Source organism: Dermacentor andersoni, chromosome 1 (genome assembly GCF_023375885.2).
Source record: "Dermacentor andersoni chromosome 1, qqDerAnde1_hic_scaffold, whole genome shotgun sequence".
NCBI lineage: Eukaryota > Metazoa > Arthropoda > Arachnida > Ixodida > Ixodidae > Dermacentor > Dermacentor andersoni.
Window position 1 is genome coordinate 195,570,736 of NC_092814.1, and position 18,461 is coordinate 195,589,196.

The window sequence follows — 18,461 nt, forward strand, 5'->3', positions numbered from 1 at the left end:
GTAGTCCTCTATAGAAGAGCACATGGCCATTTGTCAGCACTGTGTAAGCTTCACCAGTTCTTCTAACCTCACTACGGCCAATGATATCCCAAACAATGCCTGATAGTTCCTCAAAGAGTCCTGCTAGGCTAGCTTCCTTCGAGAGGGTTTGGGTTGCAAGGGTCAATTTCTATTGGCAGCCTGTCCGGGTCCAGAAATTCTTAGCACCCTCTGCTGTGTCATAGGTCTGACCGCCGCCTTGGTCAGGTGCTCCACAGCTGCTGGGGACTGAGGGCCATTCGGTAATCGAGTGAGTCATTTGGGAGGGAGTGGCTATATACTGCACCAGGGAGGCCAATTCCTGTTCTGGTGAGGGAGTGGCTTGTTGAAGCTTAGTGGGTCTTCCTAATTTGGTTGTACCTGGATTATATAGCCCCACTTGCTCTTGGTGTCTTTGCCGGTGTCAGGCATCACTCCAAGCTTCCAAGCATCCAAGCTAGCTGAGTCAGATAACCCTGTGGGCTATCAGGCTACCTTAGGTCGGAGAATTCCAGCCCAGGCGGTCCTACGCGCCTCAAAACATGCTTGAATTATCCACGATATGCTGGTTTTGCTGATCGCGGCAGGTGGCACGGCATAGTTTTTCTCAATGGTTCTAACATTGTGGTTTCGGAGTCTCCCGTACGCATGCGGCCATGAACGCGGCTAGATACACATTTTCAGTGAACTTTAACAGCACTTAAAGGTAGTGTGTAAAAAAATAAAATTAAAAAAAGAAAACTTTCAGCACTTACCGGGAATTCACTAGTTGCACATGGAGGGAGGTATACCAAACAGCTCACGGTCTCGGCTGCCTGCCTCAGGCATCGGAGAAGTCTTTCCGAAATGTATTTCTGAAATAGTCTAATTTGAATTCAAATGCATTTCTCGACTTCGATAAAAAGTGGTTCATGGCCCCTTTAGCCAAGAAAGCGCAAGAGTGGGGTTGAAGATTAATATGCAAAAGACAAAGATAATTTTGAATAGCCTGGCAAGGGAACAAGAATTCAGGATTGCCAGTCAGCCTCTAGAGTCTCTACAGGATTATGTTTATCTAGGTCAATTACTCACAGGGAACCCTGATCATGAGAAGGAAATTTACAGAAGAATAAAGATGGGCTGGAGTGCATACGGCAGGTATTACGAATTCCTGACTGGGAGCCTACCACAGTTGTTGAAAAGTGTACAATCATTGCATTCTACCCGTGCTAACATATGGGGCAGAAACTTAAAGGGGCCCTGAACCACCCATCAGGCTTGGTGAAATAACATAGTACATGAGTAGCATACACGGCTGTGAACATCTTGACCAAGTTTTGCTGTCGTGCGTGGAGCTTGCGAGTGAGTGCGAAGTCACCTCTCTCTCAAACGCTCTCTTTTCAAGAGAAAACCTGCTCTTCACTCTCTTCTGGACACTTGTTTCTTAATAAAGCGGATTTCCATGCGTGGCTGCTATTAGTAGCTCTGGTCGGCTATGTGGCATAGATACCGCTGCTGCCATTGGGTGCCGCCACAAGTCCACTGGCTAAGTGCACTACGGCTCGCTGAGGACAACCGCATTTGGATTATGTTTAGCGCCTTGTAGGTGCCAAAATCGGGAGTCGTGGCATCTACGTTAACATCCAAAATGAAATTTGAACTGCACGCCTCAGTGACAGTTGGAAGGCGGAGTGTTGTGGGCACGCCCCACTCCGCCGTAGCCCTCGCAGTGCAAGGCATTGAAGAAGGAACAGGAGCACAGTGGAGGCCATGCTTGATTGCCAATAACTCTGTTTCTGTGGAACACGTTGAAGCACTTCTTGCGGCAAAGTATTTTTAAAATAGGCTATTTTCACTTCAGATTTCTTTCTCCACTTCGATAAGAAGTGGTTCAAGGCCCCTTTAAAGATTAAAGGGCCCCTAAATGGTTTGGTCAAATTTTCTAGACACGTAGGGTACAGCTAAAGTTAATCATTCACACCACAATTTGTGTAAAGCATCTCATATTAAGAGAGCTATGGACGATTAAAAGTTACCCTCCTCCATAGTCATGTATTTTCTCCTCAACTCGTTCGCCAAGTGATTGGGGCTAAGCTCCGCCTTTGCTTGCTCTGCGTCATGATGGCACGTCGTGTCGTCGACTTCCAGTTCTCTAGGAGCGAGCGCGTGAAGCCTCTCCAAACTCTCTGCCAGCTGCCTGGTAGTCGACCCCAAGCGAGAGCTATCGAAGCAGTGTGCGTTGCAAGCATTCTGTTGCAGCGCTGAACGTGTCTGGTATTCCGGTAACCACAGGCAAGCTGGGCATTTCGACGGAACGGTGGAGACATAAACTCAAACTGATGAAGGAACTTTAGCGTAGACTTACGTGAGCAGCCTGATCGGTCTACACGGTCCAGCCACCTGGTGGCGCAAAGCTTAACCAGCCAAACAAAGCGCTAATATTGCTCTAACCAAGTGTAAAACATTTTAAACATTTACAAAAACGTGTTATAGATTGCGATCCTGCGAAATATTTGCACCAGCAGCAAAGAAGAATACACTTCGTTACTGCTACTGTGTTTGGTTGAGCACTGTGCCACCAGGTGGCTGCACCGTGCAGACCATTCACATTTGCACTTCTGCTCATCCCTTGTAATGGCACGGTCAAACGGCCAGGCCTTGTCCCCTTGCGCTTGCGTTTACCCAAATACTAAACTCGCGAAACGCTATTGTGGTAGTAATCCTCCGGTGTAAAGTGATGGCCGCAAATGCTGGTGCCGATCGGATAGCAACACTCCAATGCACTTGAGCCACTCCACTCCTCTGCTGCCTGACATGATGTCACAGATTGACATATTGCCAGTTGCTACGTTTGCAGCCCACAACACCACAAAGGCAAATCATGGTGCTCGCGAAAAGACTGAGACCGACATTGACCTCAGAGCTCTCGTCAAAACGAAGCACGTTGTAACACAAGCAGACGACACTTGCTGTGTGCCGGAAGGGCTTAAGTGTACTGAGAAATTTTACTTGTGCATTCTCTTTCTGTTACTTTCTTTTTATAGAAACAAATGAACTCACATTCCAACTATTACGAACAACATTTGTTCACCATAATGTTGGAAAAATTATCGATGACGTGGCAGCCTGGGCAGCCAATCGGATAGCTCGCCCTACTGACGTCATTTGAGTGAATGACGTCAAATGGGTAGGGGCGGCTGAAAATTCAGCCGAGCAGTGTGCTGCGATTGGCAGCGATGCACATTTCTAAAACCTTATGCATCAATTAATGATCAATTAATTAATGCATCAATTAATGATCAGAAGGACCTACTCTAACGACTCAGTATGTTTGTAGAAAATCGTCAAAATCGTTTCAGGGTCCCTTTAACAAAGAAGCTCTAGAACAAGTTAAGGACTGTGTATAGTGATACGAAAAATGTTAGCCGTAATGTTAGGAGACAGGAGGAGAGCGATGTGGATCAAAGAGCAAATGGGGATAGCCGATATTCTAGTTCATATTAAGAGAAAAAAAAAAAGGATGATGATGATAATGTGATGGCAATGGCGATAAGACTTGCTTTGAGAGTAAGCTGCTCCTGATGTTGCGAGTGCACTTTTGGTTTCATACCCTATTGCAGACAGTTTTCAGACCAATTTTGTTGAACAATTGTTCATATTAAAATCTGATAAATACAGGAGTTATTCACTATGAGCTACCGTTTTCTCTTCGGAATGTGTCAAAAGCCTGTCAAGAATGGGCATTTTTGGCAGGAGGTAATGTGTCTGACGTATTCACTTTCCTCTAGCAATGCCAAGATTGATGCCACAGCCATTGAAATCAGGTGCATGCATGTGTTGACCAGTCACATTTGAATTATTTGGAGAGGGCTATCAAAATAACAAGAGTTCTGATAAAAATATGTGACCTGGCCGACACCTTTGGTCGCGATTAACTGAAAAATTGAATTAACTTAAATATAATTAGGTAACAGAAGTCTGCTGTAGCGCTTTTTAAAATCAAGGTTGTGATGGAATGCCCTCAAGTCAGGGAAGATATAGTAATTATACACAGTGGTGACCCAGATAAAATTTGTTGAAAGACATTTCAGCTCCCTCATGTGATTGTGAAGAAGGCTTCTTTGAAGCTGTCAGTGCTGCGTCTATGAATTACTATCACCACTTTCTTTCCAGGACGTCAGATTTGCATTTTCTTCCTAACTCCATTGTTTATGAACACTAAGTTGAAGCGCGTAAATAGGACATAAACAGTAACAAAATTAACCACTCTGATTTTTGAATATCTTCTCTCTTCCTCCCCCCTAGTAACGTGTGTGGATACACATATGCTACTAGTATTAGTGCCTTTGTGAAAAAATAGTGGATGCTGAGCGCCACATACTTTGTGTGCTCTCTTACAGCTGGAAGATGGAAAGAAGTTGGTGAGAGATGCTATTGCTGCTGGTATCTTCAATGACTTGGGATCAGGTGGCAACGTTGATATGGTTGTCATTACTCGTGAAGGACTAACTCGTGCTCGTCCTTATGAGGAAGCAAACAAGAAGGGTGAACGGTAAGTTACAACAGCAACTTTTTTACTTGCCAACAGCTAGTTAACTAATGTAGTGCTCCCGGTACACTTTCACTTAATGCTAAGCTTAAAGAGGTATTTATTGAGTAGTAAAACCTTGTTAATTCGGATTTCACGGGACCGAAATAAATGTTCGCACTAACCGAATGTCAAATTATTGAGGGTATCAAGAAAACAAATAAACAAATGCTTACTACCTCAACACGCTTTTATTTACTGAATGAATTGGCAAATCCTGTTTCCATTTTGCACCAAAGCAGTTTGGAAGCTGCAGATCTTGTCATCTCGTGACCGATTAGCACTCGCAGCAACGAAGGCCTCGCGACTTCCTTCGCAGTGCGGCTGTGGTGCACGTCTTTATCCGAGACATTCTTTGCACTATTGTTCGCACATTCAAATTATTATTATCATTATTATTATTATTTTCCATTGAGCTGGTCACCAACAGATGGTCTGTTTATCTTGATGTAGCCAGTGCTTTTCACCCTCGACAGCTTGCGGCATGTTTGTGAGGGTGTGTGTGTGGCCATTGCAGAGTCAAAACGAAACTACTGTTTGCTGCAACCGCTGTCAACAAAATTGTGGCCACTATTGATGTGATTATGGATGGCGATGATGCAATTCTGAAGGCGCGTGGCTGACGTGCACAGAATGAAAACGAAACTACATACTGTTTCGAGAAACCACAGTCACTATTGACGCGATTATCAACGGCCACTGCTTAGTTCTGAAGGCACGTGGCTGATATACGTAGAGGGACAACAAAACTACCGTTTGCCACAACTGCTTTGGGAAAAACTCGTGGTTGCTATGAATGCAATTATGGATGGTGACTACATATTTATGAAGGCACGCTGTCAACCCAGTGTAAAACATTGGGGTAAATGCAAGCATAAAGGCTGTAAAAGCACAAATAGGCGCAATGTTCCTATTGTTCACGTATGATTTTTGATGATAACTATGGTGACGCAGGCTCTGCCGCTTTATTTTGGTTGGGCAGTAGCGCTGCTTTTGGTTTTTTGTGTTGCACCTTTATGGCACTTCACACTCGGCGAGCTCAAAGAGTTGTCAGAATTAACCACTGTGTGACCAAATACAGTAGAACCTCATTCATGCGTTTTACAAAAAAAAATTATAGAAAAAGAAATCGTGCTAAACGGGAAAACGTGCGATCCGAAGTAACTAAAAATATTTGACAGACTCGAATATTGTTCGCATCTATGTAAAGCGGGACACACATGGTTCAATTCGGTGTTTGAGCCGGCGTCCGATGCACCAGAACGGCAGCCGAAATCAAGGTGTTTTGCCGTGCCGAAGTGCCGGATTGAACACCTGGCATGCGACAAACCGGGCAGCTTTTATCGTCCAATGCATCTGACAACTGCAATGCATCTGACAACTGCGCAGCCAATGACAGCGCGGCTGGCATGTGACATTCTCTGGCGTTCTTTCCACAGAGGCAGCGCCGGCGGGTCGATTTCTTGCAGTTTTTTTTTTTTCTTGCCGACTACAATTAATTTTTGATACGGAACAGTTACCAGTTCAGTAAAATTATCTCGAACTTGTGCCTGTTCTGCAAAGCAGTGCCTAGTATACTATAGTACTGTACTGGCAAGATCGGAAGCCGTGATGCGAGGGCATTTCGCAGGCAGGCAGTACACACCGATCATCTGAGCGAGGCTACTTGCTTGGCTTGCATGTTTGTCCTTCGCAATGACTGCGTCGAGTAAACCAATTGTATTTAATTACGGGCGAACTAAGTGTATGGTGTTAATCATTCTGGCAAAAATAAGCGTTCTTTGACGAGCTCGGGCTAGATCGGAAGCACTGTCGACCCCGGCGTCCGCCGAGCTAATAAGCCTGCCGGCCCTATCGCCGGCTGTCAGTGAAGCCATCAGTGGACAATGCACTGTTGTGAAGTGTTTTGTCGCTCACAGAGCCATACTTTTATTGAGTGTTCGCGTAAAGCGAAGCAGTGTTGTGCAACATTGTTTATATTGCTTTTCTTGCTGTGGATATGAATTCTTCCGAGCGTACAAGCTGGGGTGCTGGATCTGGGCGGAGCTTACATGCTGCAAGCTCGTTTCAATGCATGTACCGTGTGTCCTGAATCGTCGAATGCTGCATGCCAGGGCATGCAGCACCACATGACGAATCTGACGCCGACTCGTACCGTGTGTCTCCTGCTTAAAGGGAAGCTGAAGAGTCTATCGAATTCAATAAGACACTCATATACGGATGCTGGAACCTTGTAAACCATGCAGGTAAAATTTTGGGCAGGATTTTTCACTTAGGAGCGACATAATCATCGGTTAAAATTGCACTGTAGCTCCGCCCCCCATCGAGCGCCGCGTGCTGCTGCTGACGCTGACGATGCAAGCGGAGACCGTAAAGCGTGGCGTAGTGACGTCAGCACTGGTGTTCCGTTCCTTTGCAGCCTCCGCGAACGTGCCTGACCGCGCTTGTTTCTGCTTGCGTGCCGTCATAATCTGCTTCGCTTGACCCTGCATTCCTTTGTGTGTATGTAGAGTGGTAGTTGACGTGCGCAGCATCAATTGAAGTGGTGGGCCGATCATGCCGGTGTTCTGTGCAGCGTACGGTTGCACGAAAACCAGTGGCCGTGACCATGTTCCATTACTTCCCGTAAGACAAGAAGCTTGCAGCTAAGTGGGAGGCTGCTGTGAATCGAAAGAATTTCAAGCACTCAACAACAACAGTACTGTGCTCTAACCACTTGCGTGACGACGATTACTACCAGAGTTTATCAATAATGCGTGAATGAGCGAAAGTACGACTTGCTGCTAGCAGGCTTTCTAAACACAGTGCGAAAAGGTCGGGGCATCGAACGCACAAAGGCGGTACGAATGCGGCCGGACGGATGGTAACTGGTCTTGGAAGACCTTATGAATACACGAACTCGTCCAAACCTGGATTTTGATTTACTGCTAGCTCCTTCGTGTTAGCACGCTGAACGGAAGGTACATGTTTGTCATCTCCCACCCTTGACGCAGGTTTCGTCGCAAACCGCCGTTGATTTTCTATTCGCACGTGTGTTGTGAAACGGCCTACATGCAATGACCATAATGCAGTGCAAGTGTAAAGTTTACATGTGTCTGAAAGCCGGCGCATGCCAGGACGCTGCACTCCCCCTCACGCACAGAGAGAAACCGGCTGTCTCACATAGCCGACAGAATTTGCCAGCTTTACGGCTCCGGTTACGAGTAGCATGCGGATGGCGCGCTGATGAAGGTCACTACACGTGCTGCAAGAGCCGGAAAACTTTTCCCGCATGTGAAATGTCTGTGTAGATTGCCGACAGCTTTGAGGCAGCGCACAAATGCCAACGATCGCCCCCCTACTTATGTTCCACGAGGAGGCATGCAGGAACATAGCAGTACAATTGTTTACCCGGAAACGAACTCACTGGATCGCTGAATGCAGCTTTGCAAAAAACATACTCACCAAAGAACATTTCTAACACGAGGAGACGCTAACACTTTGCTTTCGTTCGCATCGAAAGCACTGCTTGCTACCAGCATCTTTTGCTTCTTGGAAAGGCCGGCTACGTACATGTAGGGAGCAATGCCAAACTGCTCAGAGAAATGCCAGCTCTCGAAATTTACCATTACCGTCTCACCAAACCACAGCGCAAACCATCTTGCACCGTGCTTCATGTGTGGCGGCAGCGGTCGGTCCGGACGAACACCATTGTTGACGTCACGAGGCGCCCGGCCAATCACAGGCAGAAACGAAGTGCGCGAGCTGCCCAGAGTCTGCTGCTGCACTTTTCGTCTAAATAAAATCTGTTTGCGCTTTCTTTCGCTCAATTTCGATGCGATATTCGAATTCGAAGGGTTGAAAACCATTTCGTACAGCTCTTCACTAATTTTTTCTGGAAAACTCTTCAGCTTCCCTTTAATGCAAAGCGTCGTGCGGATCGTTGCAGCAGAGGGCGCCGATGCACGTCGAGCTGGTAGTGCTCCAGTGGCCCGAGACACATTTTCTGTTTTCCTGTTGCGTGCTGTTTTAAGAGGGTGACAGGAAACTGAAACGAAATTGAGCTGGTGGGTGACGCCGGACGCTGCTGAAGCAAAACGTGGTGCCCACATCGTGCCGCCTGCAGCAGGGAACGGCGGCGCATTTCGGTTATTGCCTATTAAAAGTGTGTACTACACTTCCGACGGCACAACTCACTGTCAAACAGACAGGCGAAGATGCTTATCGCAATAGGATTAGTGGTGGTGATAGCTGTGAATGCTGCGTGCGACGACTCCAGAGAAGATTTGCTGGTACCAAAATGAGAAACTGAGTGCACCCTGGCGTTTTCACGTGAGACGGGCTGGCAAATATTGCGGTGAAGCTGCTGCAGCGGGCAGCTATATACTGCTGATCACGTGCGCCTCGCGCTTTTTACAGCCGGAAAACGTATCATATGATCGTAGTTTGGCAACATGCCGAAAAATTGTGTTTTCCTGGAACGTATGAACCGGTAAAAAAATGGGCATATGAGACGCACGTGTAATGCGAAGATGTGGGATGGTTCCCCACCTGCGGCAAGTTTTTTGATCCACTTTCATTGCCATTAATTTATTTCTTTAACTCAATTAGTAAGTACAAGTAATTTCCCCTATGTTATTCTTGACGTCTGTTTGTTGGCCTTTCATGATATGATTAATAAAATCGGGCCCCTCATCTAACCCCCTTTCTTCTCGTCCAAAAAATTGAGCGTAACTCTGTTGGGTTATTTTTGGTGTTCTCGATTGCGAACATTGGCGCCGGGAGAATATATGTAACGGGAATGTATCAATAAAGTTCTACTGTACGTCAGAATTAACACGAGAGTTTGATACCATTAAATAATACATACACCTGCTGGGACCAGACGAGTCCGAATTATCCATTTTTCCTAATTAACAAGGGTCAAATTAGGGAGGTTTTACTGTACACGGAGAGCGTTTGAAACACAGAATTATTATTGTGCTGCCACTGGCAAACACTTCTGTGAATCACCCAGTGCAGCTGTCACATGGTGTGGAATGGGAAAGGGTGGGGACTGTCACTGGTGAGCTTCATACTGGCCTGAAGTCCGGAGGAAGGGGTGGGGGGGAGAGGTACGTGGGAACTGATATTACAAATGTGTGACATCATCATCTGATGTGTTCCGCTTGCAGTGAGGAGTTCATAATGCATGACTCAAGTGCTGATAGCACAAAAAAAAAAAAGGAAAAGCACACATGTGTCACCACGTAGGCATGCATGCGTCCCTCTCTCTGCTTTTCACATGATAGTGAATGCAGCAGAACTGCAGTGCATTTATTTAATACACAAAGTCTGGAATAGAGCTAACAGCAGCTTATGTCAGAAATGCTGACCACACTGCCCATTTTCAACAAGCATTGGTGTAGTGCTTGTCAACCATCTTGCGATCTCTTGTTCTTCTCTTCACTGGAATGTGCCAGGTGACAATTTCAATGATTTTTCACAAAGTTTGACCAGAGTGTGGCTTCAAGCATTTGACTTTCCTCTTGGTTTATGCAAAAGGCGATTAGCCTTTTAGTGTGCATATTTTAACCCTTTGAGGGTAAGCTTTTTTTTTTTTTTGAATGAATTGTGCCCCCTGGGTCAATTTTTTATATTGCAGTTTGTAGTAGTAGGAAATTATTGAAAATTCGTGAGCACATACAGTAAAAATGTATTAAAAACAACATTTTCTTTCAAAAACATTTTATATGCACCAGCATTATAAGTAAAACCTCATTATTCAACCCTTGTTAATTAGGAAAATTGTACATTTCGGACTCGTCCTCTGGTCCCATCAGGCATATGCATTATTTAATGCAATCAAACGCTCGTTCATTTGGATGTGTTTGGCCACGCTTCAGTTAATCAGGACAACTCTCAAAGCTCAGGCAGTGCAGAGTGCCGCAAATGTACGATGCAAAAGAGCAAAGACGACGCTAGCATCCAACTAAAACGAAGCAGCAGAGTTTAGTTAGCCATACTCATCAGCGGAACTTGTACATGAATGACAGCAACACCGGAACACTTCGTCTCTCTTTGTGCCTTTAAATCCTTCTCTTGCATTTACTGCCACGCATAACACCGTGTTGGCTGTATGCCTTTATAGCTGTGTAGTTGCCATTCATGAACGTGTCATTAGTGACCGCGGCTTTTTCTGCAGTGGTTTTGGCAAACAGTAGTTTCGTTTTGACTCGGTTTACTCGTCGGTTGCATGTCTTCAAAATTGCATAGTCGCCATCCGTGATTGCGTCTATAGCAACCGCGATTTTCTCTGCAGTTGCGGCACCAAACGGTAGTTTTGTTTTGACTTGGTGTGTGCGTTTACCGCGTGCCTGCAGAACTGCAAGGTCGTCATCCATGATTGCGTCAATAGCGGCCGCGGGTGCGTCTGCAGCAGTTGTGGCAAAGAATAGTTTCGTTTTGACTCATTGCAAAGCTGTCGAGGACAAAGAGCACCAGCTACATTGTACAGTCGACTCCCGATAATTCGAAGTCGCTTAATTGGAATTGTCAGTTAATTGGAAGTGAAATGGGGGTCCCATTGGTATCGCATGCAATCCAACAGAAAAAGACGCTCAGTAATTGGAAGCTAGAAGTCTAAAATATTGTTTCATTAGAAGTTATTTTCAATTGAATGCCTGGAGGCGAATGTAATGTTCGATAAATTTGCTATTTTTAAAGTGCAAAACAGCTTTGTGTGCCACACAGGCATCATTAGCATCGCAGCTGACCACAGCGCTACAGCTTATGAAGCATCAAAGTTAAGCACCGGGGCCGTTGCCATCGCAGCTGACTACAGCGCCGCAGATCATGAAGCGGCAAGATTAGCCTTGTGCTATTGTGTACGTGTGCAAACAGCACGCTCCGGGCTTCTCCGATTGTTTCCTCCAGTGGGTTTGGTAGCTCCACGTGCAACGAAGTTCCATGCACATTTCGGGTGCAGTTGCGACAAAGGCAACTCGCGGACTTTATCAGATGCTTGACTTGGCGACGAAAGTCAAAATTTTGAAAGAAGTTGAGGAAGGAGGCACTGCCAAGCAAGATATTGCATGGAAGTTGGCATCAAGACAAGCACTTTTTCAAACTTCCTCAAGAACAAGCGCTCGATACTCGATACATTTGAAAATGATCAGTTCAAAATTTCTGAATGCGCACCGACGCCCACCCTGAGTTAGAGCAAGCACTGCTCATTTGGATTAGGGAGGCACGAAGTAACCATCTCCCGCTCAGCGAAATCGTTGCAGCGAAGGCCTTATTGCTTGCTATAAAGCTAAAAATTGAGAACTTCGCTTCTTCCGATGGATGGCTGACACGCTTTAAGCAACGTCATGACCTGGTGTTTAAAAGCGGGAGTGGAGAAAGGGCGTCCATCAACAAGGAAACATGTGCAACGTGGAGAGAAGACAAGCTTCATGAGTACTTGAGCGAGTATCAGCCGGAAGATATCTTCAATGCCGACGCGACGGCACTTTTTTTTTCAGAATGTTACCCGACAAGACTTTAACCTTCAAGACCGATGACTGTGCTGGAGGGAAACGCAGTAAAAAGGGAGTGTCTGTAATGATTGCGGCGAACATGACCGGCACTGAGTGATGTCGCCTGTTGGTAATCGGTAAGGCCGCTAAGCCTAGGTGTTTTAAAGGTATCAAAATGCTGCCCGTCGACTCTGCATTTAACAGGAAGGCTTGGATGATGGCAGACATATTTAAAGACTGGCTAAATAAACTGGATCGCAAGTTCGTGTCGTCGAACTGCAAGGTATTGTTCCTTATGGAATAGTGCAGTGCCCACGTGAACGTACCGCCCTTGACTGCCGTCCGCGTCGCTTACTTGCCAGCCAATACAACATCGGTGTTACAGCGCATGGACCAGGGGATCATAAAAAATGTAAAGGTATTGTACTGGAATCGTCTTCTCCAGCGGATGCTATTTTGTATCGAACAACTATAGTGTATGCTATTGTGTACAAACAGCCATGCACATGCCGGGGTCCCGTTAAAGAGGAAACCATTGCAAACTGCTTCAGGGCCTGTGGTTTCATTGCAAGTGCCGCAGGAGATCATTCGTCTTCCAGCGGGGGAAGGGGGGGGGGGGGGCACACACAAGTGAGCTCAACAACAATAGTCTTCAAGCAGCTCTCGGCGACATCCCTTTCAGAGACTACGTTGCCATTGACAGCACAGTAGAAACGTGCGGTGCGCTGATGGACACTGAAATCATCAAGATTGTTCGGCCCAATGAGGCTAGTAACGGAGGTGACGTGGCCGATGACGTTGCAAGTGAGTCACAACCGCGGGCTGCTGATGTAGCTGCGGGCCTTGCTCTCACGCAGCGGTTTTTTGCTGCAGAGAACAACGCCGAGGAAGCACTCGGGCACATCTACAGCCTGCAGAACTTGTTTTCCGCAGCAAGATTCTGCAAGCAGAAGCAGACGGCAATAACCGATTTTTTTTAATAAAGTCTGCTTTAAAGTAAATATGTCCCTGTTTGTTAGTTGTGGTTAATTGAAAATTCGTTTAATTCGAAGTTTTTCGCTGTCCCCGTGAACTTCGTATTAAAGGGCCCCTGAAGTAGTTCGGACAAATTTTATAGACGCGTAGGGTACAGCTTAAGCAGAACACTCGCACCACAATTTAAGTGAAGCATTACGTATTTATAGAGCTACAAGCGATTACAAGTTACCCTCCTCCCTAGCCATGCTTTTCCTCCTCAACTCATTCACCGAGCGATCGGGGCTAAGCTCCGCCTTCATTGGTTCTGCGTCACGATGCGACATCACATCGTCCACTTCCGGTTCTTTTGGAGCCGGCCCTCGCCCGCGCCAAACCTCTTCGCTAGACTTGGTCGTCGACCCCAAGCGAGAGCTATCGAAGCAGTGTGCGTTGCAAGCATTTTGTCACAGCTCCGAACGTGTCTGGTATTCTGGTTTCGACGGAACGGTGGAGGCATAAACTCAAGCTGATGAAGGAACTTCAGCATAGATGTACATGAGCTGCCTGATCAGCCTCCACGGTCCAGACACCCGTTGGCGCAGAGCTTAACCAGCCAAAGAAAGAGCTAATATTGCTCTAACCAAGTGTAAAACATTTTAAACATTTACAAAAACAATGTGTTAATGATTACCCTCCTGCGAAAAATTGACAGCAGCAGCAGCAAAGAAGAATACATTTTGTTACTGCTACTGTGTCTGGTTGAGCTCTATGCCACCAGGTGGCTGCACTATGCAGACCATTCACATTTGCGCTTCTGCTTACCCGTTAAACGGCACAGTCAAGCGGTCAGGCCCTCTCCCCTTGCGCTTGCATTTGCCCTAATACTGGACTGGCGAAACGCTATTGCGTTAGTAATCTTCCGGTGTAAAGTGACGGCCGCACTGGTGCCGATCGGATAGCAGCAGTTCGATGCGCTGCAGACAGTCCGCTCGTCTACTGGCTTGCAGAGAGACACGATGCCGCAGCTGGACATATTGCCAGTCGCTACGCTTGCAGTCCACAACGCAACAAAGTCAAACCAAAGCGCTCGCGAAAAGGCAGAACGACACTGACGGCGGAGTTCTCGTCAAGAACGGAGCACGTTATAACACAAGCAGACGACACTTGCTGTGTGCCGGAAGTGCTTAAGTGTACTGAAAAGTTGTTCTTGTGCATTCCCTTTATGTTACTTTCTCTTTATAAAAACAAATTAACTAACATTACAACTATTACGAACATCATTTGTTTACCATAAAGTGGGAAAAATTCTCTATCACGTGCCTTGGTCAGCCAATTGGATAGCTCGCCTCACTGACGTCATATGGGTGACTGGCGTCATATGGGTAGGGGCGGCTTAAAATTCCGCCGCGTAGTGTGCTGCGATCGGCAGGGATATGCATTTTTAAAACCTTATAACAAATTACACGCTTTACGTGGAGCACTTAGATGCGTCAATTAATAGTCAGAGGGACCTACTCTAACGACTCATTACGTTTGTAGAAAATCGTCAAAATTGTTTCAGAGTCCCTTTAACGGGAGTCGACTGTAACGGATGGACGATCTGTTGGCGACCAGCTCACTGGCGAAAAAAATAATCGGCATGTGCACGCAGTAGTAAAAAGTGTGTCTTAGATGGAGACGCGCCATAGCCTCACTGCGAAGGAATGCTATCGTTAATCAATCACGAGATGACAAGAATTCCAGTTTCCACACTGCTCTTGTAGAAATAGGATTTGCTGATTCGTTTAGTGAATAAAAATGTGTTGGCTTAATAAGCATTTTATTGTTTCCTTGATACCCTCGACAATTCAACATTTGGTTAGTTCGGACACTTTTTTCGGTACCGTGAAATCCAAATTAATGAGGTTTTACTGACACACACAACCACACCATACAATAAGAGATCGAGCAAAATATTTACAGCAATATTTATGGTTGAAAACATATTCCAAAAGCATGTTTCATGCACGGACAGTATGTATACAGAAATGCCTGCTGCTGTCCGATATATAGAAAAATGTCAAGTATTTCTTAGAGTATGGCACTCGTTGAAGCAAGGCTCAGCGCCCTGCCTTGTCACAAGCAACACACATGAATCGCGTGTTGTTCTTTGCTTCGGGCACCGGCTCACAGTCGTGCACACATGGCACCTGCGTAGCGTACGGCTGCCTTGGGCGAATGGAAAGCTACTGGGAACATGATAGTGGTGGCCGTAAAATACAATAGCATCGCCTCTATGCAGACCTTGGAGGTAGCAGACGACGCACATGCGACCACGTAGGTGAGCGCCTGAAGGTAGGCTAGTGCGAATATTCAATATCTTCAAATATTCAATCGAATGTTAGCTATTCGCCTCAGCTCGAATTTGAGTGTTTGAGTATTCCTAACAAATGAATGTAAATTTTCTTTTTCGTGTATAAGCCCCACGCCCAATTACACCACCCTGGAAAGAAAGAAAAAATCCATGCGTATAACCTGCGGAATTAACTGTATACAACGCCCAAATCTTTGTGCAAACAGTCTCCATTCATAGATGCACGAATAATCTGCATCATATCTTCGGCCAGTGGCTCTGTAGTCCACCTCTTCTGCGACACTGATGGCAGAAAACATTGCGGCGAAGGTGTTTTCACATCTGCACAGGCCGCATTGGGCGGCGAACTGTGCCGTATAGTTGCTTTCACAGCAGTGCAAACTGCACTGTTGTGAAACCGCATGAGGTGAAACTCGCATGTGCCATGAAGCCACACCTCAAGTCGGAAATTCGCATATAGCTTGCAGCCTGATTTTACTGTTAAATTAAAAGAATTTTTGGTGCATGATATACGATCAAAAATATGCGAAATTTAAAATGCGTATAATCGACAACTTCAATTTTGGTGAGCAAGTTGCATCACTTAGCTCATAACCAAAACAGACGACTTCATTTACAATTTGCCTACTAATTTCTGCTGCTGCTCGATTATTCAAACATATTATTTGCAGTGGCTGTACGGATTCCCGAGAGCCATACGGCCACTATGAATAAGGTTGCGTCGACATGGTGCTAAAACATAACTTTGGTGGCCAACACCAGACAAAACAGTGCTGGTTTTAGAGCCAAGAGCCAAGGCAGGTGTGGCAGGTAGGCCTAAACCGTTGCTGGAAGATTGTGGCTGATCTGGCTCCAAATCATACGTGCAGGCTGGACTCAGGACCGCAAAAGTGGAGAGCGTGCCTACCAAGTTTATTTGTGCACTTGCAGAATGAAATGGGTTAAGCTTGCGTGTAGACGGAAATCAAGCTGAATTTGTGCAACACAGCATAAGTGCCGGCGTCGTGCAGTTAAGGCCGCATTTCACAGCATCATAACAACAGGCGAACATGAAATGCTGCAGTGGCCTCAACCACCACAACATTTTAGGTAGACTGAAGCGCAACAGTGAGAAAGAGCCTGTAAACAAATGTTTTGTGCTGCTGGAGTTGTAAGAAAGGTTGATCTTGAATTTTTGCACAAACATATCTGAATAACAGCACTTTGAAAATAAACTGATTCCAGAGATTAATCTGTTTTTTTGTGTGTTTTTAGCCAGTAAAGAACCAACTTAGATTTGTCACCGTGTGGCTCTTTTGTCAAGGTTTTATGAAAATCTCACACCTATTTGAACTATTCGCTACCTGCTGTGGTTCCGTGTAGTGGCTTTGGTGTTGCACTACTAAGCACAAGGTTGCAGGATCAAATCCCAGCTGCAGCGGCCGCATTTAGATAAGGGCAGGGCGAAATGGAAAAACACCTGTGTACTATGCATTGGGTGCACGTAAAGGACCCCAGGTGGTCAAAATTAAACCGGTGTCCCCCACTATGGTATGCTTTATAATCGTATCATGGTTTTGGCTTGTAAAATCTCACAATTTATTTTTTTTAACTATTTGTTTCCGAATTATTCCGTTATAATGACTATTCGCTTCAACCTTGTTTGAACATAAAATTGATATTTGCACAAACCTACCCGAAGGTAAACAAGTTTATTTTTGTGCCCCGGAGAGTGGAAATGCCATTTCAAATGAGTTTGTGTGACTGAATAGCAATGGCAGCACCTCACAGCAACCAGTGGTGTTGAATTCATGCAAAATATCAAACATAAGATCAGTGCTATACATGTACAGCAAAAACCCTCAAAGGGTTATTCTTGTACAACAGTTACTGTTGTGCAATGTGCTCACAATGAATTTAACTTAATTGCAGTTATTTACATTGAAAAATACTTTATTGAATTCTTTGTTTTGTCATCTTGGCAATGTGCCATTTATTGTCACTGCTAATTGTCATTGTTCCATTCTTGCACAGACACCTGAGCTACAAGTTCAAGAAGGGTACGAGTGCTGTCTTGGCAACCAAAGTAGTTCCCATTGAGGTGGAAGAGACAATTGTGAAACACACAGATGGTGAAGCCATGGACACTGCCTGAGCGGAATATCATTTGCACTGTTTGAAATAAAGAGGGCTTCAGTTGTCCAATAGTGTTGTCTCTGTATATAGGTCCATTGTTATGTTTGGCATATTCGCCGAAGAGAGTTGACCGGAGTCATTGCGTTACCGATGTCAAACAACATTCCATCGAGTCAACGTTGACACTGATATGCTGAAAGTGACAGCAAATTAGAGGTAGGCGTGAGAGTGAGATGGCGGAGATTTTTCCAGAACTTCAACAAAAGATGCCAAGACCTGGAGAAGCTTTACCTTCTGGTGAGCTTGGGCCATTAACCTCACCCCGGTCATCAGTGAAACACTTGGTCTGGTATGCTTGCATTCCCCTTTTCAGGATCAGCTTGGGGGTAGTGTGTAGGCTTTGTGTCAACCTTCTCCTCTTTGGAGGCAGTGTGCTGCGCCAATACGATCCACCGGGCTGGTTGATTGGAACATTACCAATTTTCATAGCAAATGATCTAGGGAAGACGGAGGGTATTTAAGAGACATCTTCAGTATATGATGTGTGCTCTCGCAGAACGATGTAGTCTGCTCTAACAGGTAGCCTGTAGCTGCGTGCTATGTGTACTGTGCTTGATGTTCCTGCCAGTATGAATATATTATGTCTTTTCCTGTAAATAAGTTTGCCCTTTTTCACCCATGTGAATATACCCCCCGTTCTATTCCTCCAACCTCCTGACCTCGTACTCATTGCCTAGTTGGCAACACTTGCCATGAAAGTTCGAACCACAGTGCGGGCCCACTTAACCTCTGTGTGACAATCTGGTAGCGTAGGCCAGCCACCGATTTCTAAACGCACCGGTGGCATAGGCTAGAGAGCTACCCTCAGTTTGATGCCAAGACTCCAAGACCACGATACCTCCAATCCTACACCATTTATGAAACAAAATTGTGCCCTGGTTGTCCACACTAGCATATCAGAGCGCAGCTCTTA

The 18,461-nt window shown here is 45.6% G+C and overlaps 1 protein-coding gene across 1 annotated transcript in view; it reads left to right on the forward strand.

Moving 5' to 3' along the window:
* Prosbeta2 (Proteasome beta2 subunit) overlaps positions 1-17,557 on the forward strand; it is a 39,004-nt gene extending 21,447 nt beyond the window's left edge. The window contains exons 6-7 of the mRNA XM_050194688.2: positions 4,398-4,549; positions 17,387-17,557. Coding sequence (XP_050050645.1) covers positions 4,398-4,549; positions 17,387-17,507 — 273 coding nt within the window. The 3' untranslated portion in view covers positions 17,508-17,557. The remainder of the gene's footprint in view (positions 1-4,397; positions 4,550-17,386) is intronic.
* The last annotated feature ends 904 nt before the right edge of the window (positions 17,558-18,461 follow it).